The 26,330-nt window shown below is 37.7% G+C and overlaps 1 protein-coding gene across 2 annotated transcripts in view; it reads right to left on the bottom strand.

Moving 5' to 3' along the window:
• The window catches only part of CXADR (CXADR Ig-like cell adhesion molecule), a 53,574-nt gene that overhangs the window by 12,509 nt on the left and 14,735 nt on the right, over nt 1-26,330 (bottom strand). The window contains exons 2-7 of one of the 2 annotated variants that reach the window (XM_048492760.1): nt 12,586-12,746; nt 11,819-12,017; nt 8,513-8,668; nt 7,257-7,379; nt 6,838-6,976; nt 5,053-5,239 (exon numbers count right to left, since the gene is read on the bottom strand). In XM_048492760.1, the coding sequence (XP_048348717.1) occupies nt 5,053-5,239; nt 6,838-6,976; nt 7,257-7,379; nt 8,513-8,668; nt 11,819-12,017; nt 12,586-12,746 (965 nt within the window). Of the gene's footprint in view, nt 1-295; nt 5,240-6,837; nt 6,977-7,256; nt 7,380-8,512; nt 8,669-11,818; nt 12,018-12,585; nt 12,747-26,330 lie in introns of those variants that run through there. The other variant, XM_048492759.1, reaches the window with a different exon arrangement.

Genomic DNA, 26,330 nt, shown 5'->3' with positions numbered 1-26,330 from the left:
AGTCACAAACATTACCCCATCTATTTCTTATCCATTATTAAAATATGACAACTATCCGTAGCCCTCCAGGTTTCCCCACACACTTTAGAGCCTTCATGACTTGAGAAATAACTTTCCCGGGATCCCTGGTAAATCTGTTGTCTTTGATTTAGTCCAATTTGAGAGGTAAGCAGAGAAGAGAATAGAGGAAGACTATAACAGCATTTACAAGAACAAGTCCCCCATCCCACCAAGTAAGACAGACCAGCATGCAAACACACATACAAAACCAGACAGCAAAAAAACGAAGCAATGGTTTTTGCTAATTATTTTATTTCAAATAGTACACAAATCATGCAACTACAGCAACTTGGAATTGTCCTACAAATTTCAATGCTGGTCATTAAAAACAAGACAAAACTCTGGTTGCCAATTGCAGTACTGCATCAGAGCTTTGCTAAGGTCCTGTATTATTGCTCTACTTACTGAACTGCATGCTAACACTTAAGACCTAACAGCCCCCAATAATGATCATACTGAAATACAAAGTTGAATCCTTCAGGGGATTTATTCCATTGTCCATGAAGAGATGTACCATTCAGTGAGAAAGAGAGAAATGTGTGCTAGCCAAAATAATAAAATGACAATTTAAGTAATGGCAGGTACCAAACTATTAATGGACTTCACACAGAAGCACATTCCCAATTCCTTCTGCTGTTACTGCAGCCCTCTGATCTCCTCTGACACTTTGTTCCTGCAGTCAGCAAACTCTTAGAACAGGGCAGGACACAAAACTGGGGTCTACAAGTGGGTAGTTGAAATTAGTGAACATCATTACCTTTGCTTCTGCAAACAGAAATGCCAAAGGAACTAAAGAGTTCAAAACATACCAACACATTTACACTGTTGAAATGCTCCAAAAACAAACAAAAATGTTTTAAAAACTTACCTGCTGTGTTTCTACAAATTATTTTCTATTAAATTTCCACTTTTGAGGACCATTCTTTTTTACACTGTAACATATATCGGTCTACAAATTATGAAATAGCTACACATTAAAATTCTAAGAGAATATGGACCATGAAAGTCAATTAATTCTTCTAACTTAATTGCTTGCTACTGTGAGGATGGACCATAGGCCTAAAAATTGTATTTGATACTAAAGAAAAATGGATTTATAAAATCAAAGATTTAAAAGGGTTTTCTCTATCAAGGCCAGCATGTCAGCAATTACATAGTGGTCATGCAGGCAAGAAAAGATTATATCTATAAGAAAGATGGTTACTAAAGACCAAGACGTGACAAAAGACATATCTAAGACCTGTTTGTCAAAACTAGCTATATGGGATGGTCTATGTGAAATAAACATAGCAATAGAAATTAAAGGTAGAGAAGAAATTAAAGGTAAGAATAGAAAAGAATTTGATTAGATAACTGAAAATGTGTTTTTCTATACTTTAATGAACACTGAAATGATGAGAGATTTATATAACTTGTATTCTATTCTAGAATCACATCATATTTGTTAAAATCATTTTTAACCTTTTAAAGTGAATAAGTGTATATAAAATCTTTTTACCCTGGAGAGATCTTTCTTTCTCTCGAAGAACAAACACTTAGGAATGTTGGGAACTGGTTATCCTGATTGAAAACCAGAAAAGTCAGAATTTAGTTTATTGCCCTGCCAATGGGAGGGACAAACACTCTGCAGAGGAAAATTCCAGCGTTTAGTAACAAGTAGGGGCAGACAAGCCAATTTGATTTTAAAGCTAATTTGATTTTAATGCTAAGGAAGAAAGAACATATGGGAAAAATGATCATATGGGTTATATATGAAGGTATGATTATGAATGATGATGTATGTATTCTTGGAAACTATAAATGATGAGGTCTTTTGTATGGTGAGTGTGACTCTGTTCTAGAGCTCACCCTGCACAGTAAAAACTTTTTTTTGCTTAAAACTTGATTCTTGGGCATTATTTCTTTGACAGTTTTTATAAAACACAACTGTGCAGGACCATACACTAGGTGTGGCCTGACACTACCCTTAGCTAAGAATAGGAATGAGAAGATTCCTTCAGCACAACCCCCATAGGGTTCATTCTATCTGTATTCCAGGGTTTTGGCTTTAATAATCGTCTGCAAAATTCTGTAAAACATTTATATGCAAAATCCAAGGCTAGAAAAAATGCTCATCACATTTCTTGTGTGTCCAGGGGAAGATATGGGGGTTGTTACATGGGTGAACACTTCTATAATTAAAAACTCAGGGACTCTGGGGAAATTTTCCCTTCAAAACTAGCCCTTTATGTGTCAACCATACTAAATAAAAATACTTATATCACCTTTTTCTGCATAACTGCAGGCTCAAGAAATGTTTCCTAGCACACAAAGGACTAAACTGAATGGTTTATTTGTATGAGTGTTGCATAATACCTTTGTCTCCAACAACTAATGCTTAATTATACAGGTGTATTTGTCCATATTGCAAACACACTATTAACTCTTCCTCAAAATAAATGCAATGTCTGTTTTAAAAATGTCTGTCAATATTAGCAAAATGGCTGTATTTCCCAACATGAAGGATAAGACTACATTAGATTTTTTCTTCTTCCTGAACTGCTTAAGAAAATCCATTTACTCAAAGTGTCATTTTGAGATCTTATAAACTTTATAACAGCAGTGTCCTTCAGACTAGAGTTTTAGTCATTCAGAAGGGTCTAGAAGTTAAGTGCTTGGAGCAAAGTCTGTCCCAAATCAGTCTTTACCTAGGAAAGTATAGATCTGCTATGTCAACTCTTATTACTGTTATTTCCATGCAATTTTATAAACAAGCAGACTTTGTCAAGCCTGCTAAACCCAAGAGCTGTGTTTTGAAGGCATATCATGCTACCCTTCATTCTACCCATTTATATATTTCATGCAAGTTGACAAATTATTAAATATACTGAAATTCTTTTGACTGCTATAACATTACCCATTCATAGTACATGTTTTGTCTGCTTACATTATACATTTAGTAAAAAAGTAAATGGGCAAACACTGTGTGTGCATGTTAAAAAGTATTTTTATTATGTTAAATAGCCACAGGAATTTAATTTCTTATCACTACTCTCCTTTCTAAAGCCACACACTAGAATCCTATTAATTGGTCTTCCTCATATTGTTCAGAAAACAAAGACACCACAAAGGAGCATCCAATTCCATATCCTAGGCAAACAAAAAATGAGCCATTCTGAAATATAGGACACTATGGAGAAGTTTCAGCTACATCCAAAACACTGGAAGGAAGAATCAGAATCAAGTAAGAAGGAATTAAGTCACATAATATGTGCTTCCAGAATGATACCTTTATCTGTAGCACCCTTTAAGAAAAGTAGCCAGGCACCAGCAAATTTTATCATAGGAGATTAATTTACAATCAGGCATAAAAGTTTATTGGAAAGGCACAGATGAGAAGAGGTATTTTCAACAGCATCAGATAACATAAAAAAGAAAACTTCTCAGTATATGCAAACTATGTACAACCTTAAAATCTAGTTCAGTATATAAACTTACCAAAAACAGCTTAAGTAGTCTAAATAATAAACCTGATTCTGAATACTAGCTGTGAAAATGTCAGAACTAACAACTTAAAGATATCTGAGGCATAGGATGTTAGCAAATCTTTTTAAATCTATACGGAAAATCTATATCTAACCTAGAAGACTATGTATCCCCATATTTAGTACTTCACTAAAAGCACAATCAATTATATACACAAATATTGTTGCAATGCTTGTGACAGTTTAAGCATCTACTGTCGCTGACTGAATTTATGAAATGAAAAGCGAATGTCATAAGGCTTTAAGTTACGAACAAGTTTCTAGTTATTCATCAGGTTGCAAAGGACAGATGTAACTCAAGATTAAATTAAGTAGAGAATTCACTTAATAACCTTCCAGAGTCCCTCCTACACCCACATGTGGTAATTAAAGCAATGTAACACCACAAACAGAAACAATTTTAAATATTTTGTTGGAAAGAGACATTGAAGATACCATTGTAACATTTTAAGAAGAAAGCCAGGGGACAAAAATCCTTCTCCTACTTGTACAAAACAGCTATACATATAAAATGAGCATTAAGCACGACACATACACATAAACACCAGTTTTTTAAAAAAAATAAGTTCGAAGCCCATGAACACTCTTGGGTGCTGAATGGGAAAACTTATACAGATAGCAATTTTAAAAAGACAAAATTGCTTATATAATGCAAAATATAGTTATAGATTCAGCAATAAAGTTTCGACCTGCTTTTTCTTCTTGGCAGAAAACAATTTAATACACCTCTGTGCAGATGTGTACAGTTGCTATTATCTAGCTGAATAGAAATGGGCTGACGCTTGTAGGACCAGCAGCACAATTTCAATCTAGCAGATCATCTGCATGGCCTAAGACATTAGCATCTTCAACAAGTGAGAGACATCACTACTGGTGCATGGTTAAGCAATTAAAACCACTTCAAAATTCATCAAGAGTTAATTTCATCTAATTAACTGCGACTGAAAAACCATAAAAATATTCAAGTTTGCGGAAAAAAACATAGTTCACAATCTATATTACAAGAATTCAAACCCAAATTTTCCAAAACTTTTATACAAATTATATTAGACACTCACTACAACAGGGATCAATTATTCACTTCAAAAACTAGACCACTTACTTCATGTTGACATGTGTCTGCTAATCTGTCAAAACTCACAGCTCTAAGCATTCAGTAAGCAACCCACTTGGAATTTATTTGTCACTGTTTAATGCTTAGTCACAAATGTCAAATCCTTCTCAAAAAGCTTCTGGTTTTAGTGCATTTGGTCAGAATACAATGCAAAGCTGGTGGACCAAGCACACTTGTCGATGCTCAAAGATCAATTCTATGTTTAAAACTGATGAGCTGGAACAAGTTAATCACTGCATGAACTCAATTTTGAAGGTCTAAATTAATGCCATACTATACAATTGAGCCATCTTTGCTTTGTGCTGGAATCATCACAGGAATAGCTCCCATTCTACTTAGATTAGGTGCGGCTACCTTTGGTGGTTGAAAGTTTGTGGTTTGAACAGGAGCATGTTCAAACTCTTCACTTGGAACTTTGTTGTACTGAGTCTTGGCATACCCATCCATATTGGAAGGAGACATTGAACCCAGAGAAGAACGATTGCTCCCTATATAACTGCGGGCTGTTGAAGCGCGACTCTTTGGAGGAGGAACATCCTCTCTGGAAATAAACAAGCACATTCGTAAATTTACTGTCTAAATAAAAAATCCAGCTTACAGCCTTTCCACATATAAAAAACCCTAGATGTTATTCTTAGTATCATGCTCATACAAGATTCAATCGATCACAAGTAACACAATACCATCTCAAAACTGGAGATTCATCATAACGGATTTGCCCCCAACAGAACCTACCAGACAAACCTCATTTACATTTCTTATCAAATGATGGACTTTCTGGATTGTGGGAATGCCAGCAACATTGAAGAGTGAGAGAGAGAGAGAGAGAGAGAGAGAGAGAGAGAGAGAGAGAGAGAGAGAGAGAGAGAGAGTGTGTACACTTATGTACACAATCGTAATACACAGCCAGTATTTTTCCACCCATAATTTATATCTATTATTGTTACTACTATCCTTTGCTGCCATTGGGAGCAGCTCTCTGCCCTTTTCTAAGTTGCAGAAGGAGTTGCCTAGGGAATTGGTGAGCTCTCCTTTGCTGGCAGTCCAAGTGGTTGGATGAACACTTGTCAGGGATGCTTTACGCTGATACTATATTGAGCAGAGGGTTGGACAAAGTTGGCCTATATGGCCCCTCCCAATTCCATGATTGTCAGATGTGTATTTTGTTGAGGAAGAGAAAACAAAAATGTCTCAATCTCTCTTCCACTTTTTTCCCCCAATCAAGAAAGCTGTGTACTGCAACTCTGGAGAAGATTAAAAAATATTTTTTTTAAAAAAAGGACCCAACCAAAAGGACCACAAACCGTCAGGGAATTTCTGCTGTGGTAGCATGCTGGCATTTTTTCTATGTATCTGTTTTTAAACATACAAGGTTCTTAGTGTCATACATAACTGCTGGAAGAAAAGATGTACTAGTAATGTTTTCAATACAATACAATACAATATGTGTATGTGGTATACACATTTCACACTCCATTATCTAAAATAGTCAGATAACGCCATTTCCAAGCAACAAAATATTGCTGTTTGATTGCTAGAAAATAGTCTCTTGCGTGAAACATCTTTCTTGAAGGGAGGGGCACATCTCCCAACAAATGATTAAAAATGTACATACAAAGCACCATTCAAAGTGTAGGACCAAATGCACTAGACATGCCTAAATGTGCAGGATAAGGAATTAAAAATGACTGGCAATACCTGTAAGCTTGGCGGCAGTTCAGCTCTGAGTACCAGATGCTTGAACAGGCAGCAAAGTCATTCCATACTTACAAAACTCTATCTCAAGGTCACCCTGCGGGACTCCAATTTTAGAACACAGGCTTCTGCTCAGAAAGGTTTTTACTGGTCAAGAATTTTTTTTCCTAAGTAGTGCAAATATGTCAGAACTACTTCATTTCTAAATTTCAGAGTAAGTAGTTTCTTTAACCGTATAAAGCATTCATAAATCTTTTAAGCTCTACGAATAAATTTTATTTTTATAAGCAACTTTGAACTTCCATCTCTTCCCTATGGTCAGTGACTAGACAGAAAAATAACTCTGTGAACAGATCTCAAAACAGCCAGCTCATACATATCTATTTTTTTTAAGTGTCACTTGAAATTATGAGATCATGTCCTTGGATATTCAGAATGACATACCTGATATCATGATGCACTTCTTTTTCATATTTCTTCTCTCTTTGTTTTTTGAGGCAACAGAAGATGAAAAAAGCCAGTAACAAGAGACCCAGCAAAGTGCCTATGATTGCTCCAGCAATTCTACCAGCTCTATTTACAGCTAGAAACAGATAAGGCAGACACAACTTGCACATGTTTTATTTTTCAACATATATTTAATATATAAACTTAATTTTAAACTTTGAAAAATTTAAAAACTTTTCATGTATCTTAATGATTTATTAGTTGAATGGAAAATTAATAAATTTGCATCAAAGTATAAAAACTGGGGAAATGAATTTTACAGGCTATTGATAAATTCTTTTTTACTGGCTCAGCATTCTTAATATTTTCTCACTATCTTATTACTTTTTCATCATTTTCTTCTTAGTAATACTTACGAGGTGTCACGTTCAGCTCAAGAGAACATTCATCTGAACCAATTTTGTTTGAAGCTGTACATGTGTATATGCCAGAGTAAATCTGAGAAGCATTCTTCACCAAAAAATCACCTGTTTCTGTATCTACAAGCATATATATAAAATAGTGGTCAGAGATTTATGAAAAATACTGCTTTGTAGAATCAACTTTTTTAATTTCTTTTTTTAAAGGAGAGGAAGGGGATCTTCGAAATCCAGCAACTAAGCTGAATTTAAAAAAAGAAAAATGCATAGATAGAAACAAAAATATAAGTGTGTAAATATGCACAAGTTTCTATAAAAAGCTTCCAAATATCTAAAAATAAATTCATAAATCCATACTAAAAATAAATCCATAAATACAAAACTTAGAGAAGAGCTCCGGGGAGGGGGGGGGAGGGGAGAGAGAGAGAAAGATTGGTTGGTCATTTGGTGTCATTAGTTTTGGTGGAAATTTACCCAGGCTCAAAGAAAAAGCTCAGCCTCCTCCTCCTAGTCCTACTAAGAACCTCAAGGAGTCAGGGAGAAAGGAGAAGACAAACAGCGACCAAAACAACTCATAAACACAACATGTTAAACGACACAACACAGAAAGCTAAGGAGCCCTAAAGAGTCCATGCACTCCCTGTTGAGGCAGGAAAAAAAATTGGGACAAAATGGAGCCAAGTCATCTGACAGGAAGTGATGAAAAACTATTTCTTGCCTCCCTGGAGAAATGTGGGAATCACCCCCAGCAAGAGGTCCTCCGCCTCCAGGAAAATGTCCATATATGTGAGGGAATTTAATGTGGGGTTGGATCTCTTTTTTTCTCTGCTGTAGCTACCATAAGTCATGTCAGTATGCTTCTGGGACTGGACAGCAGCTTGTCTCAGTATCTGTGAAGAAGATTCCAAAGAAAGTACTGCCTGTGCAAGAAACTCATGTAAGTATAAACGATTTCGTGGCTCGTAGTCAAAGTCAGACTATTTCTCTGAAAAGTAATACACCAAATAAAATCAGAATACAGCAACTGGTTTCTATGTTAGTGAAATGTACTAAGTTGAAAAATCTATCTCCTTTCTTGGACAGCAGGTAACAAACACACGAAGCAAGAAATATTCTAGTCTTGCGACATATTCTTTGTGGAAAGAAAGGGGGGGGGGATCTGATTCTTCTTCCACTTCATTACAAATGCCCAGTCTGACATCAAATACTGACTAAATATGGCATGTCTGTATTACTTTAAAAAGTAAACATACGTGGTGTTGTAGTGGCTGGAAGTTCCCCTGTACCAGTAATTTTCTTCCAAGAGTAGGTAATAATGGGAGAACCTTCTTCAGATTTACATTTCAGAGTAAGATCAGTTCCGATCTCCTGAGTTCCTTCAACATAGCATTTAGTGTTCATGGGTTTCACTAAGAAAGAAAGTTTGTATTCTTAAGATCAAAGCTACGATTTCATTAATTTTTCTTTACTTTTTTATTTTATTACATTTATACCCTGCCCTCGTCCCACCCAAAATATGGCTCAGAGTGGCTTACAAAAATTTAAAACATCAATAAAATGGTATAAAATTTAACACAGCTAAATCTTCAACACTGAATCCATTAATGGCAAATAAACAGTAACATCTCATAATAACCCACAATATATATCTCCCCATCTTGGCTGTTCTTTTGCATTATCTGAAAACGGGGAGAGCAAATAAAAAAGAGAAGATAAAACATTTCGTTATATTAACTACATTAACCACCATTTCAGAAATTGTATGTACACCAGATAGTTATATAGAAGTGTTTTTTTTTGTATTGTATTGTAGAGTTTTGGCAGTGAATTATCTATTGGTTGATGGTAATGTCTTAAAAACAGATTAAGCCTCCTTCCCCATTAACTATATGAATGAAACTCTACCATCATTTTTAGACACTAGAAGTACCACTTACCTATGCCTACCTATTGCTTACAAAGCTCATTAAAAATATTAATTGATATTGACCAAACTGCAAACCAATGTTTTAACCTAGCAGCACTAACTACTCCACTATCAACAGAGATTTATGAAGCCACATTGTCAAGTAGCATAAATAGAAGGCAGGCATAATCCCAGTAGTGTTACTTTGTCCTAGTAAGGCAAAACTTCGTCCAGACAATCAGAATCAATTATTCAGAATAAAACTGCACCAGCAATGAATGATAAAAATGAATCATATTTTATGTTTCCAAGATGGTGAAAATCAAGGTGGGTTGTGAAGAACTACAAGAGGAGCTTTCAAAATTGGGTGAGTGGGCAGCCCTGTGGCACATTAAGTTCAACATGGTTAAGTGTAAAGTGATGCATTCTGGGGGGAAAAAAATCCTAACTATAAATATACACTGAAGGGGTCCGAACTGTCTGAGCCTGAGACGGAAAGATCATGGAAAGTTCAATGAAAATGTTGACAGTTGTCAAACAGGTAAACTCCACTTAAGAATTAGGAGAAAAGTGACTAAATAGAACAGCCAACATTGTAACGTATGATGCTGTGATGTGGCTTCATTTGGCACAATGCCCACATGCTGTTCTGGTCACTGTATCTCAAAAATGATGCTGTAGTGTTGGAAAAAATATAAAGAAAGGCAACTAAGATGATTCAGAAGTGGAGCACTTTTCTTGAGAAAAGGCTGGAAAGTCAACATAGAAAAAAGAAGGCTGGGGGAGACTCTTTATAACATTATGAATGGAGTAGAGGAAAGTGAATAGCGGGAGCATTACTCTCTTGGAAACATCCACTGAAATTGTCAGGCAATAGGTTCAGGAAATATTTCTGTACTCAATAAGTAGTTAAATAGTGCAATTCGCTGTCAGTGGAGGTAGTGATACCCATGAGCATAGGTAATTTCAAAACGGAGTTTATTTATTTCAGTTTTATAGGCCACCCTTCCCCGTATGAGTTTGGTGTGACTTAGAACTATCAATTACATTAAACCATACAATAAAGCAACAACCATCAGCAAATACATATTTCCATCTGTATCTCAGTGCTATCAAACATCAGACAAGGGGAATAAAACATCATCAAAAATTTAAACTATAATCCCCATAAATGCAAAACATTCATACCATACACTGAAAGAGAAAAAGGGAAAGGGAGACCAACTAGTTAAAACACATTGCAGTCATTGAATATAGGCCTGACAGAACAAGTCCTTACAGGTCCTGAAAAATTGTATGAAATCCCACAAAGCCTGGGTCTCATTTGACAGAGCATTTCACCAGGCCATGGCTGGAGATGAAAAAGCTCCGGTCCTGGCTGAGGATAGCTAGACAACCTTCAGGCCAAGGACCACCAGTAAGTATCTACTTGCTGAGCATTGCATTCTTTGGGGAAAATATTGAGAGGCAGATATACAGACTCCTGGAAGAAAGGTCCATCAGTAGATACTAGCCATTGGTAACTGAAGATGGCATCTATCTACAGAAGTAGCAGACCTCTGAATACCAAAGCTGGGAAGGAACAAAAAGAGATGGCCTCTATGCCCTCTTAGTCTGGCTGCCCAGGGCAACTGGTCAGCAGCAGTAAGCAACAATATGCTGCACTAGATGGGCAAACCTTCATTGTTTTATAAGCATGTATTTGTGGCTCTAAACCATTGAAGAACAGTAATCTATCCAACTATTCAGTATCCAAACCTTTATTACCGTATATACCCATGTATAAGTCACTCTGTAAGTGGAAAAGAGGATCAACAAAAACAATATGGTCTCAACAATAACTTTAAAAGTACAAAAACCTTAGCTCAACCAGCAACCAAGCTAACACACAAGAGTTAAAATCCTTCAAAACTTGATTTTTGGTCAGGGGAGGAATGTTTATGTTAGAAGTACCAACATTCCAGAGTATCTTTAGGAGACCCTCCTGATGATACCACCCAGGTTTGGTGAAGTTTGGTTCAGGGGGTCCAAAGTTATGGATCCTTAAAATGTAGCCCCATCTACTATTAGCTCCCTTTGGAAACAATGGGGGATGGGGCACCCCCTTTGCGGGTCCAAAGTTATGAACCAAAATTTACCAAACTTGGGTGGTATTATCAGGAGAGGCTCTTGAAAAATCCCTGAAAGTTTTGTGCCGCTAGACTAAAAACTGCGCCCCCTGGCAGCCGATGAATTAAAAACCCTAAAATATTTTTTTAAATGCACCTGACTCACGTATAAGTCGAGGGGGGACTTTTTCAGGACAAAAAATGTGCTGAAAAATTCTACTTATATGCGAGTATATATGGTATGTTTTGCAACAAAAGAATAAAATTAAACAGAGTATGTGCATATGTACAAGAGCATGGAAAAGATGCTCCCCAACCTGAATGGCCCAGACTAACCTGATCTCATCACATCTTAGAAGGGTTAACCCTGATTAATACTTGGATGGGAGATCATCAAAGTAGTCCAGGTTTGCTATGTAGAGGCAAGCAATTGTGAACAACCTCCATTTGTCTATTTCTTTGAAAACCCATGGGGTCATTATAAGCCATCTATGACTTAATGGCATTTTCTACCACATACAAAAGACTCAACAAAATTATCTTACCAAGTACTGTCAGCTGGATTCTTTGGGTTTCAACACTGGGAGGTTTCTTCACTTTACACTGGTATGTACCAGTGTCAGTTGCCTTTAAATTCAGGATATCAATAGTACCATCTCCAGAAGCTGGATTTGGGTTAACAAACTCTACTCGTCCATCCATTTTATACTTATCATAAATCCTGTCTCCACTGTACATAATGACCTGAAAAAAATACAATTGTTTTCTTGAAGTCAGTCAAATAGATTCATCATTTCAGACACATTTTACCTAACATATTCTAAATAATTTCCTGCATACAGCAGTAGCTGTACCTCTATATCTGAAGAAGTGTTCATGAACAAAAAAGCTTATATGAAAAATAAAACTATGTTGGTCTGAAAGGTGCCACTGGACTCAAACTTTTTTCTCCTGCTTTAGACCAACACAGCTACCTGAATCTATGCCCAGACATGACCGAGATACATAAATGAATTTACCATTATTTATATTACTACTACAAGTATAAATAAACATTTATCCTGGAGCGATCTTTATGAAAAGGAATTAAACTATTTTAATTCAGTCTGACAAGAATAAATTATGGAAATAAGTACTTGTATCTAGTGAAGGGAGTTTTGCTTCTTGAAAGTTTATAGTTTGGAAAATCTTTTGGTCTAAGGTGCTACTGGACTTGAATCGAGCATATTATAGGGCTTAGAGGAAATCACTTAAATTCAAAATGGAAAATGAAACTAACACAACACCTAAATAATTAAAAGAGTTCACTTACTGTCTGCTCATGATTTGGTTCCAGGAGGACCCATTCTATGTCAAGTGAGCCTGTATCTTGTGGACCAAAAGTGAATGTACATGGCAATGTGACTTTCTCTCCTTCGGCCCTTGTTATCATGGTTTGGCCTGATGAAGTTATTGTCACACCTTCACTCAGATCTAATAAGTGTCAAAATAAAAATGTTATAATTTAAGATGTCAACTAGATTACATATAACTCAACAGTCCACTGTGCTTCAGTACACTTCTAAGTAAAACACATTATTCTTCTGAAGCTATATATTACAAAAGTCTTGCTTTTATTTATTCATTCATTCATGAGGGTTTGCTGGGGAAGGGGAGAAAGATTTCACCTCTTTCCTTCTTGCCAGCCCCCTCCCTCAAATATTTTTAAATTAGAAATTCGTATTATAGAACCAAAGTTGCATGTATCCTTCAACACATTAAAGACCAATGCTTACCAACGATTAATAAAAACCATTAACTATGAAATACTACAGGTTTTTATCCTACAACTTTGTTCAGTCATTGGTGGCATCCACTCCCCCTATGGTGGAAGGTGTCTTGCACTGCCAGAGAAGATGAGGAGAGTGGTAGAATAAAACCCTATGAAAGCCAATGAAATACCCTAAAATGACTGAAAGATTATGGTCATAACCCATCACTCAGGAAACTTTTAATCTATTCTAAAAAGCTGACAAAGAATGAAGCTCAGAATTTAACATATTTAGAAAAGACAAAAATGGAAAAGAGCTGCTAAAAATGTAACTAAGATTCTGTAGACAGGCAAGGCACTTTTTATTGATTTTAGTAGGATAGAGTAAGGTAGCACAGGATAGCAGCACTGGGCATGAATTTATGAAAGCAAGGAGACAGCGACCCCCGAAAGCTGGGAACTACTGGTTTAGTGGATATACTGAAGTGGCTAGACAGAGCTGCTTACCTTTAACTGATGTTCTTTGAGTAGGTATCTGAGAACCAAGTATGCTCAGATTCAAATCGGGGAAATTTCTACAACTAAGCTTAAAAAGATTTATTGATACTGCTCTGTCCAGAAGAATAGGGCATCAAAACACATGCTCAAAGAGAATGGAACTATGTATCTTACTCAATGTTTCTTTCCAAGATACAACAGAAGAAAATAAATGCATCTGTTGTGGATAACATAGGTGGATTATATGAGTGTACAGAGAACAACTTGATGGACATTAGTACATTACGGTCTCTGTGCATCACACTGATAAGATAAGAGCATCAAGTTGAACGTCGATATAGGTACAGGCAAGTCTCACTGAAAGAGAATGCAAGCGTAAAGCCACAACTTGTCATGTTCAGTACACTGATATATAAAGGTCAAGGGCTATGACCAGGTTGCAGATATGCTTTGTGCAGAGACTGTACAGTAAAGGAAATCCCTAGTAGGATAACCTAGTAATGGCTACTTTTCCAGCTGGTAACAAATTAATGGAGACATTGAGCACCTTTCTCTGGCCACCATGGAATACAAAGAGACTGAAGTCATCACAAAACATTAACTTTCTTTCAGCATAAAATAAGCATGGCCCTTTCTCCTTTACAACAGTTTTTAAAAATAGAACTAAAATTAACTGTAAGTGAAAAAAGCTGAGCACATATGAAAAATGTGAGATCATGACATAAGATTACCTTATCTGGTTGAAACTGAAGATAAAAGTGGACAGCCCAGAGATCATGAAGTTCACTTACATGCTGGGCAGAGTTATAGTGACTAGAAAAGCTGTTTTCAACTATGGTAATCAAAGGTTTCAAGCTGTCAAGGGCTCAAAACAACATTTCATTGACAAATAACACAACCTGAACCATTCACAAGGGAAGAACTTAAGAAACTAAAGGTTAAGCAAACGTTTCAAAAACTGCTTAAAAATGAACTGAGGAAAAAAAACAAATGGCAACAGCAGAACAATGAACTCAAATGGGTGCCAATTTCTTCAACTCTCTTGAGAATATCATCTGTTTTGGAGATCAAATGATCTTCAAAAAGGAGATCCTGTGCATAAGTTCTGGCTTCCTCAGATAATGACAAGGAATGCAGCCAGGCATGATTAACCAGAGACCTGGTTCTGCAGAATGGAGAATAGTGCAGGGCTGTTGGTTTGTTAATTGGACAGTCTCCTCCTTAGAAGCGTGGGGCAAGCGAGATGACAGTTCTATGAAAGATGAACTTGTGGTGTAATCTCAAGTGCTGATGTGACATTCAAGTAAAATAGTTGGCTATCAAGGCTCAAGGCTGCAGAGGCTAGAACTTATGTTGTCCTGGTTGGTTAGAAAGTAATCCCATGCTGTCCTGGTTGGTTAGAAAGTAATGGACCTTTTGTTTGTTCTCTAAAAGGACCCAAATTGGTGCAAACAGGGAGATGGGTTGTGCCTGAGGAGCAGCTGGGCCCAAGATGGCTGTGATGCTGTTTCAGGGTGGGGGAGAATCCACCCCCAAATAGTATAACTTTCAATGTTTTTTTAACTGGGGACCCCATATTCTCCCTTTAAAGTGGATTTAAAAGAAGAATCTGGGCTCCCTAGTTTAAGCACCATTGAAAGTGATGCTATTTGGGGGTGGATTCCACTGGAGGTGTTTTGTGAGACATTATGCTGATATTTGCTTGGTAAATGTTTTGCTGGGGGTGATTTGTGAGAGATTTAGAAGAAGAAGAGTTTGGATTTATATTCCCCCTTTCTCTCCAGTAGGAGACTCAAAGGGGCTTACAATCTCCTTGCCCTTCCCCCCTCACAACAAACACCCTGTGAGGTGGGTGGGGCTGAGAGAGCTCCAAAGAGCTGTGACTAGCCCAAGGTCACCCAGCTGGCGTGTGTGGGAGTGCACAGGCTAATCTGAATTCCCCAGATAAACCTCCACAACTCAAGTGGCAGAGCGGGGAATCAAACCCGGTTCCTCCAGATTAGATACACGAGCTCTTAACCTCCTATGCCACTGCTGCTCCCCCTTACATGCTTAATACCCACTTGCAGAGGCTTGGAGCTGTTTCTCAGGCTAACAACCAGGCTCATAGGGTTGGTGTGAGGACAAAATTAGGAAAGAGAGTTGGTGGGGGGAAAGCCATGTATGTTTTGCTGGAGGTGGGAGGTGTTTTGTGAGCTGGTGCAAAAAATCATTGTTTGGTTGTGGTGAGGGAGGGTGGCCGCCCATAATGGGGAGGGTGCCAAATTCAGGTTTTGTCCCCAGGCTCCAGTTTGCCTAGATACGCCTCTGCATGACTAGCAAGCCAGGGGGTTGCACTCACTCATCATTCCTTGCAGAACCTTAACTAAGCTCTCTATTTTTTACAGTAAAAAGGAGCAAGAGAGCGATAAGCATACTAAGGAAAGGATTGAAAATCATTAGAATAAATTAGAAACAGAAAGTTGGCTAGGACATGCATCTTTACAGGTAAAATAATTTTAAATAGACAGCATCATTGGAATTGCTTGTATACCTGAGACCAGTGGTGGGATTCGCACCACTTCAACAGAACCGGTTGTTAAAATGGTGCTTGTAAACAACTAGTTGTTAAATTATTTGAATCCCACCACCAGAACCAGTTGTTAAATGATTTGAATCCTACCACTGCCTGAGAACCCTCATATCATGTGATTAAATCAAACAGTTAATGTAGACTAAAATGGACAAACTGAAAAAAATGTTAAACAGATGCTAGCATGAGGAAGTAGTCACATTCTTATTTTTCCAATAAAAGATTAATACTTCAAAAGTAAGGTTAAAAAATCTGTACATGGCACTGTTCACACCAACCAGAGAGCATATGACAGTTTACTGGATCATGGACTTCTTTTTTCAGACAATGGCGGTTTAACATTACAGCAATGAGTGGGTTAATATTTTCCTAAAATCCTACTGAGTTCTGAGCTCTAATTCTTTTGACAACTTTTTCTGCTTCATCTCCTCCTAGAACATCAGTATAATCCTAATTTGCATGCTGAATCTGAAAGGATGATATATTTCCAAGAGACACTTTTAGCCAAGCCGATTATTATAACACATTTGTACGATGACCAACAAAATATTTTAGAGGTATTCAAAAGGGACATGAAGAAGAGTCAGTTTTTATAGCTGACGTTTCTCTGCTTAAGGGATTTCAAAGTGGTTTCCAATTGCACCCCCCCCCCCAACAAACATACAGCAGGCAACCTATGAGATAGGTGTGGCTACGTGAATTCTGAGAGTACTGTGTCTAGCTCCAGGATTCGGGAATCACACCTGGTTGTCCAATTAGAGTCCTCCGCTCTTACCCGATATACCACAGTGGCTCGTGCTGAGTAGGAACTATGGATGAAGCTTCTAATTTACAGCTACAAACCTGCACACTGGGTCAATATTACTACAGCAAGTTATATGACAGAACTGTGGTTCAGTTGATGCTAAATAATACTAATCTGTCTGGTCCAGCAAGTATAGTCAGAGTATTTATCAGCATGCCTATCACAAACAAAAGAATTACAGTTACGACTTTAGGATTGATGAATGAAAATATAATTAAAAATATTTTATTTCTAGTCTGTCTTTCTTGCTGATACTCAAGGTGGATTACATTGGGATAATCAATGAAATCAACAGGATGAGACATCTAATAAGTAGTGTTAATAGCACTAGGATTACAGAAAATTGAAATCAAGGATCAGTATTACACACGATATGGTACAAAATGCAAACAACAGTACTACAAAAGTATAAAAACAATGAATCGAAAACAGGCTCACAGCAAACAATTATACATAAGCACCTTACAGAACCACTTTCTTATCATATAGCCTTTTACTTTATAAAAGTAGCTTCCTGAGCAATTCTGACAAAAATGTTTCCTAACTTCTTTAAGAAGGGCATTCTGCAATGTGAATGTCACTACAGAGAATGTACATGTATGGGTAGCTGCTGATCCTTCCTAAATGCAGGATGGCACCTGCAGAAGACCCTTTCCATGTGACCAAAGTTGTGATGAAATATAGCAATAGAGGTGGTCCTGCAGCTATGAGGACTCAAGGCCATTAGAAGCTTTCTAAGTTCAAGTCAGTACCTTGAACTGAACCCAGTAACTTATCAGTCATTAGACTCAATTCAAGTTATTGAAGTTACAGCATAATATATTTAATATGAATACTCTGCCTAGAGGTTTGTATCCTAAGATTGGATGCATACACTTTTGGACTTTAAAAGATATTTTACCTTGTGCTCTGATTGTATACTCTGTGTTCACCGCCCTGAGCAGTTTGGGGGAGGGCGGTATACAAACGTTAATAATAATAATAATAATAATAATAATAATAATAATAATAATAATAATAATAATAATAATAATAATAATAATAATAATAATAATAATAATAATAATAATCAGTAAAGGTAAACTTGCAACATGCGAAGGTGTGAATATGCCAAATGACATAGAAATAAAGAGCTTACCAGTGAATGAAAGCTACAAATACTTGGGGATACTGCAAGCAGAGAACATCAAGCATCGCAGAAGTCAAAGGCTTAATTAGGGAAGGAATATCTTAGAAGGAGTAAGAAGAAAAATTTTGAAATCAAAGTTAAAATGGAGGAAATACAATAAAGGCAATTAATGTACTTCGGTACAGCCTGTAGTACGGCTACACTGCTGGCATAATTAACTGGACCTACCACAAGTCAATTGGACATCCTGGACAGAAAAACAAGGAAAAATTATGACCATCAATCGAAAGCAACTGCATCCAAGAAGTGGGATGTAGAGCAGACTCTACCTAGCAAGGTCCAGAAGGAGGGAAGAGGGACTGCTCCACATCAAGCAGAAATAGAAGTAAGAGGAAGAAGAAAAGAGGCCTGAAAAAAATACATCCAAGAAAGTCAAGAGCCAGCATTGAAAGAAGTCCACAAGGCTGAGATGCTGAAAAGCCAAAGAATCAAAAGAGTATAGAGTCCAACAGTTTAAAAACATCGACGAAGGAGCAGTGGCTAAAACAAGAAGCCACCTCATGGGCAGTACTTTTAAGAACATTGCCGAGGGAAGGTTGACAGCAAGAAAACATGGGAGTGTGGCTCTAGAAGGGGAACTCTAAAAAGAAGGAAACTGGAATAAGGTCTGATTTTTTGCCTTGCTGCCAGGAAAGCAAGCATTACGGACAAAATACTGGCCGAATAACCTGACACGAATCGGAAAAGTCCTACAATGACCCAAAGTGCCGTCTCTGCAAAGCGGGTGATGAAACCGTGGAGCACATCATCTGCTGTTGTAAGAAAATAGCCCAAACTGACTATCTTGAAGCGTCCTGGCAATAGGCTGTGCTAGCAGCAATGAGGTGCACTGGAACCTTTGCAAAAAGTACGGCCTGCCCTGTAGCAAGACCTGAAGTACGAGCACATGCCAGAGAAGACCACAGAAAATGAAGAAGCAAAAAATACTCTGGGACTTTCCCCAGAACACAAAACAGACAGACACCTGGCACACAACTTACCCCAGCAGGCATAACAGTGATAGAGAAAACATGTGTTTGGATCATAGATGTTTGCTGTGGCAGTTGGCAGCAGGGTAGAGGAAAAAGAGCTGGAAAAGATCACCAAATACAAGGACCTACAATTCGAAGCTGAACGATTGTGGCCGAAAAGAACAACAGTAATCCCACTGAAGTGAAGAAGTCGGAGTTGCTCTAGGAGGAATCCCAAGAAATCTTGAAAAACATCTGGAAAGCCTAAACTTGGACAGAACATCAGTCCACATGGTGCAGAAAGCAGCACTTCTAGGAACTGCACACATTCTACGCAAATACCTCTAATATCCTAGGTCCTTGGGAAGGACTCGATATTCAGAGATGAATTCCAGACACTTGTGCTGTGTTGTTATGTGTATAATAATAATAATAATAATAATAATAATAATAATAATAATAATAATAATAATAATTCACAGCATTAATCGTTGTGCAGATACAGATTAGAACCCCAGACAATGGTGGGGTTCAGCAGATTCGCACCACTTCAGCAGAACCGGTTGTTAAAATGGTGCTTGTAAACCACCAGTTGTTAAATTATTTGAATCCCACCACCAGAACCGGTTGTTAAATTATTTGAATCCCACCACTGACCCCAGACATATGCATTTAAGTATGAGTTGATATACACTCTGGTCAACTTAGGAGGCCCTGCTTTGGTTGTCCCCGCCATCTGAAGATGGATGGGAAGTAAACTGAGATAGGGCTTTCTCAGTCTTGGCAGCAAAACATTTCCAACTCCCAACCCAACAGGTGAAAATCTTTTTGTTTGATCTAGCATACTCCCAATAATGGTTACTTGCTCTCCTTCTAGTGTTATTTATGTCTTTTAATTACATTATTTTACTTGTATTCTTGCATGTTTAAATATTTTGATTTTTTCAGGTTCCTTGCCTTATGGACCCTGATTGGGTGGAGAGACAGAATAAAAAATGTTTTGAATGAATAAAACAAGTAAATACCAGGGCTATTTTAAACAGCCAGGAAGTGGTAACACTTTTGATAAAATAAGAAAGAAACTTTTAAGACCAAGTAAGTAATATAGGCATATCATCTTTAACAGCTTTTACATTAGAACTAATGTTTTTACAACACTTTCTGACATTCTTGAAACTGTGGTTCTTGAACTAAAAGTGAACAGAACAGGTTTCCTAGCAACAGCAGTAGATGGCCTTGCTGTACAAAGACAAAGTTATCAAGTTCACAAAGTACGGGTATTCTTACTGCTGTAGGAAACAGAATATCAGGGACAGCAGAATGAAGAAAGTTAACATTAAAAAAAGAACAGAACCGATAATTCTACGAATCTAAGCGTCCCAGGTTTGCAAAAAAATTGAAATCAAGAATTTTGGTTTTTTTAAAAATCTGAAAATGATAAAAAGGAGCACCTGTAGCTTTAAACAATGGACTGTCCTCAGAGGCTGTTGATAACCAACCACAGCATTCCAATGCTTTGTTTTCTCAGTAAAACATAGGGGGAGGTGGCAGGCCCATTCCAGATATATTTTGACCTTTAAGGAAAAACTCACTGGGGCCATGGCTTTCCAGACCACAATCATCCTTGTCGCTCATTTCTGCATGTTCTCCATTCTGCCCTTGTCCTTTTCAAAGTGACGCCTCCAGAACTGCACACAGTATTCCAGGTGCAGCCTGACCAATGTGGTGTACAATGGGACGTGATTTGTATGGCATGCCTCTGTTGATACCCAAGACCACATTCACCTTTTTTTTACTGCTGTATCACACTGACTTCTCATATTTAGCTTACAATCAACCCATACCCCAAGATTTTGGTCACACACTGCTACCAAGAAGTGTTATCTCCCATCCAGTTTACATGTAATGTCATTTTTGCTGAACTGCATTTTGTTCACATCTGCCCATTTTACCAATGTATTCAGGTCTCATTTAATTCTGTATCTTCTGAGGAAGAGGGGCTGCTACTCCTCCCAATATGGATGGCATCACCTGCAAATTTCATGAATAGTCCCTTTACTACCCCCCCCCCGCCCGCATCAGATCATGTATAAAACCAATGAAAAGTGCCAGGCCCAGAAAGGAGCCCTTTATCACCCCACTGGATATTGCCTTCCAATCAAATGAAATGCCACTGACAACAATTCTTTTGGTGCAGTTCTTCAACCAGTTTCTTATTCATTTAACTAACTTAGAGTCTAGTCTGCAACTTACCCATCAGAGCATCATGGGGGACCTTGTCAAAAGTCTTAGTGAAATCCAAATAAACAATGTCAATGGTGTTCCCATGATCCAGTGAGTTCATCATTTGACCAAAGATGGAAATAAAACCTAGCGCATGGTTTCAGAATCCAACTTGCTCCTGCTGGCATCACCAACCCAGGCAGTGTTTACCTCCATTATCTTCTGTTCCTGTTGCATTCTTTGGTTTTTTTTTTCTGACCTTCCCCCTCTCTTTATATAACCCAAAGGGAAGGGATTGGAATTTTATTTCAGAAAATGTAATTTTCCTTATGAACATTCAGCAGTTACCTGATAATGGAATATGCTTAAGAATAATATGTATGTGTATGTTGGCTATCTCCTGTCCTCACTGGCATTTTATTATGCCTGTGTGTACATATTTTTCCTAATGCAGACTATGCTCAAGACAGACACTTATCCAAGACAAGTGACTGTACTTAACACAGACAAGAATTATACAAGTTTCCAAAATACATACAAATCACCTTGTTGAACTGTTGACATATTTTAGTTATATGGCTGAATAAATGTTTTGCCTCAAAAATTCACACATAGGGTTTAAATTCCTAATACTTCATCTAACAAACCAAAGATAACAGACTTTTATGAAAACTAATAAAAATATAACACCAGCACCTATTGGTAATACAGTTACTGTAACTAATCCAAACAGGAAAATTAACAACTTTCAGAAATTATGAAACATCATTAATGACCTATAACAGTGATAGCGAACCTTTTTGAGACCAAGTGCCCAAATTGCAACCCAAAACCCACTTATTTATCACAAAGTGCCAACATGACAATTTAACCTAAATACTGAGGTTTTAGTTTAGAAAAAACGGCTGGCTCCGAGGCATGCGTTACTCGCGAGTAAGCTTGGTGGTAGTCGGTGGCTTTGTTTTGAAACAACTGTGAAACTCTTCCAACAGGTGAATCACGACCCTAGGAGGGTTTACTCAGAAGCAAGCCCCATTGCCAGCAACCGAGCTTACTCCCAGGTAAAGGATTGCACTTTAGTTCTTCGCATGAAAATCAGTGGGGTTTAACAGCGCTTAACAGGGTACACTGCTTCCCCAAAACTAGGTCTTAGGTTTAATGCTAATAATCGGGCCCAGCGGCCCAGGCCAGCCTAGATGTGGGGGGCGACTCTGTTTGCGCGTGCCCACAGAGAGGGCTCTGAGTGCCACCTCTGGCACCGTGCCATAGGTTCGCTACCACTGACCTATAATATACCAATACTATTTCAGTCCTTTGAAGTAGTGAAAGGAAGACTCTCAGCAGATATGTGCAAAACAAGGAAATCACTCAACCAAAATATTTGCTATGCTCATGATCCTGTGCAGAGTTTATAGACTTCTGACAGTTCTCTAGAGAGGATGACAGATTCTGTATAAAGTACAGGTGTTATTTACATGAGTGATTTCATTATCTGGGACTGCAATGGCTGTCAGGTTGGGTCCTGGAGGAAAGCTTTGCTTCTACCTTCTCATGAGTAGGCATGTGAAAAGCAGGGAGAGCCAAGGCAGAGGGTAAGGCTTCTACGGAATAAGCAATTTTCTCATTTTACTTTGCAAACTGAAGAGACGTCACAGAACAGAGGGGTAGGAATGAATCAGACTCAGGCTCCTTCTCACCATCCCCCTTCCCCACAGTGCTTGACAAAGAGAAAAGTCTATTTGGAATAGTCAGCAGGCAGGGAAGACTAGAAAAAGGGAATAGAGACAGAAGATACACCTTGCCAATAGTAAAAACACAATCCAATATGAAAAGGTCAGTGATAATCAAAAGATCTGCTGATTCAGGGTCTCTTTCAATGTTCTATTTCAGGGAAAAGCACTAAGCAGTTGCAAGTTTATTTCAATACAAATCCACCCCCGCCATTGATAATATCTTCAATAGGTGAAACAAGAAATGCAACACTCTCTTCATATGTAAAGAAACCAATTGGGAATAAGGAGGTCTGTTTTTTAAACAAAGCCCTTCTGTGCCTTTGTTTCTCTATGTTCCTCTCTCAGCCAAGCTCCAATGGGGGATACTGATATCAGTCAAGTACAGAAACACAATACTGGGTAAGAATACACGTTCCATTTTTGTTTTAAAAAATTAAATCCTCCAAAGAAAAACATACTGACACAGAAATTCACACATGTCTGTATCCTACACAAGCAAGAATATTAACTGTGTAAAGAATGAAGATGTTTTCACTGCCTGCCTGCCTTTCGCTGACCGTGATTTAACGCATCCAAATTCAGTGGAAATCAACAAAAAAGTACACATAAAAGTGTGTCTGGCACTTAAATATATGGAAATGGGCATAAAATAATCTAAGCAGGTATAGTTAATATTAAAAATATTAAAGAATAAACCAAATACAACTGAAATAAAAATTGGCTGCATAAGGCACAAAGAAGTCTCTTATGACAGCTAATTATAGTTACCAGAATGCTCTCTGCTCAGAATTGGAAGCAACAATCTTTGCCAGAACAGAGGCTTGGTCACGTAAAATAATGCCTGTTATGCCAATGGACAGAAAGGAGTCTTAAGCTTGATACAGCTTACTGATCACTACCTTGGTGTATAAGATTATTATTTCTAATTAACTTTAAAAAAAGATGTATTCACTGTGGTGCTCCATTATTATTACAATATACACACACGGCCATAAATAAACTACAGCACAGAAAATACTGTCATATTTAAGACAGCGCCACAGGGACAAGTTTCTTCATAGGGTTCAGACAGGCAGCTTACCATTTATGCCTTGCTTGCATTATTTTAATCAACTTATCTACTTTACAAGAAAACTAATAGATTCAAGATGCAACTCTAAGTGTAATTTAAGTGAAATCTATCACAGTTGCCAGTTATTGTTTTTGTTCCTAACAAAGAAATGGAAATTATTCAATTAACATCACAATCACTGAAAACAATTCCCATGTGGCAGCCATAAGCTTTCAATACATCTGGAACATGCACAGGCTAACTACATACACAGCTGATTATCAAGAAATCTAACAGAAGCACTCTTCAGGCAACTGGATCATTACTTCTGGAACTTTTTCCATGGCAGCACTGCCAGTCCTTGTATGGAACCACTACACTACCTCCAGCAACCTCCAAATAAAGTGGCTGGATCCAACAATCCACTAGTATAATGATCACAGACATTTCCTGTTTCCCTCCCCCAAATAATCTCTCCTAATTGCAGCAAAGTTGATACTTGGGATTGTGGATGTGCAGTTCACTGACACGAGGGAAGGAGGGGAAAACAACTTCTTCCCAACAAGGGCAAGTTTTACCAATACAAGAGGAAGAGTGACACCCCCCTTCTTCCTCCTTAGCACAGCCCAATGGTGTTGTTAATAGAATGTGTCACCTTTCCAAGGGTCAGAAAGAACTGCTTAGAGTGAGGGACATGGGGAAAACAACCCATTGGATACTCACCATGAAGGGGTCTTCTCCTGGGTGGTCGGAGTCCATCTTGTGCCATCAGCAAGAAAGGGCACTGCCATGAGTTCTCCTTTCTCACTGATGCCACCCTCAATGCCACAAGATGGACTCCACCATCCAGGAGAATGACCCATTGGATACTCACCGTGAAGGGGTCTTCTCCTGGGTGGTCAGAGTCCATCTTGTGGGAAAGGACACTGCCATGAGCATCCTTTCTGCAGAAAGGATACTCATGGTAGTGTCCTTTCTCACTGATGCCACCCTCGATGCCACAAGATGGACTCCATCATCCAAGAGAACTCACAATCATAATCAGCAGCACCTGATGCTTAATCACTTAATCAACCCAAGGACTACATATGAAGTGATTCCAAGATCTAGAGCTTCTACTATAAATAGAAATGTACTGCTTAGAGTTATTCTAACTAGCTGCTTTTGAAAGAAAGACTTGTGGAAGAGATAAAAGAATCCAGTGATTAGAAGTCAATGCAGTCTTTTTGTTAAATATAAAGCTTGTTTTCAAACTGCTCATTAATGAGGCTGTTTTTTTTTATAAACAGGTTCACCTGTAAAAAGAAAGGAGAATTTGTTTAATAAACAGGTTCCCCTGGAACAAAAAGAAAAATACACAATATCTACCATATGACACCTTAATTGAAAATTTACTCTACACAAAAGAACATCCGAGGGATAATACAAATGTTCAACATCGGTTATTTGCTAGCATAAGAATATGTTCTGTCTAATAAAACCACTTTTGGTACCTAGAGGGCAACAATGTATGGGAAGACAGAAGTGTGCAGCTCAAGCAATAATTTATGATCATCCACCCCGAACTGCAAAGATACCTCCTAAAAATTAACAACCTATGTTGTGTTTGTCAACCCTCCTTTACAAATAAATCACTATGAACATCACTGAGCCAAATTATGCATCTGAATTAACACATACACCCTCCATGAAGATTCCTTAATATAGCCTCTAAACCTAGTAAAGCTATCTTTGGAAGTAGCAGCAGCACTTTTCAGGCTCATGAATTTAACACAACACCCAAACAGGTACAACATGTTAACAAGGAGCTAGCAAGATAGCTTGCTAGGAACACAGCAAAATATATCTTTTTGTTTCATCTGTACATAATCAAACTCTGCCGGTGGCAATACTGAAGAGTTGTTGAGAGCATTAGATATTCATTTGTATACATATTAGGTTATACATTTCATTTAATAAAGATAATGATTAAACTAATAAATTTTAAGCACTAACAAACTCACAATGTAAGAATATGCATATTCATATGTATCAATTATGTTACTACTTTTTACTAAGAATTAACATGCTATCATGTTCAGGTGCCAATCTTGTACACAGACTATTAAAGATAAGGTCACCACTGGAAAACACACATTCCATACGTGCAGCCAATTCAGGTAATCCTTTAAAAGTTTTCAAAGGAAAACATTTAAAATTGACAGTTTTCATCCCAGGCTTGAACAAAGTCTTGGGTTTCCTCACTCACTACAGGTGCTAACAGCTCAAAATGATCCATTCTCTGAA

The sequence above is a fragment of the Sphaerodactylus townsendi genome, linkage group LG04, assembly GCF_021028975.2.
Source record: "Sphaerodactylus townsendi isolate TG3544 linkage group LG04, MPM_Stown_v2.3, whole genome shotgun sequence".
Taxonomy (NCBI): Eukaryota; Metazoa; Chordata; class Lepidosauria; order Squamata; family Sphaerodactylidae; genus Sphaerodactylus; species Sphaerodactylus townsendi.
Note: the sequence above shows the minus strand (reverse complement) of the source record. Positions and strands in the feature narration are given on the sequence as shown.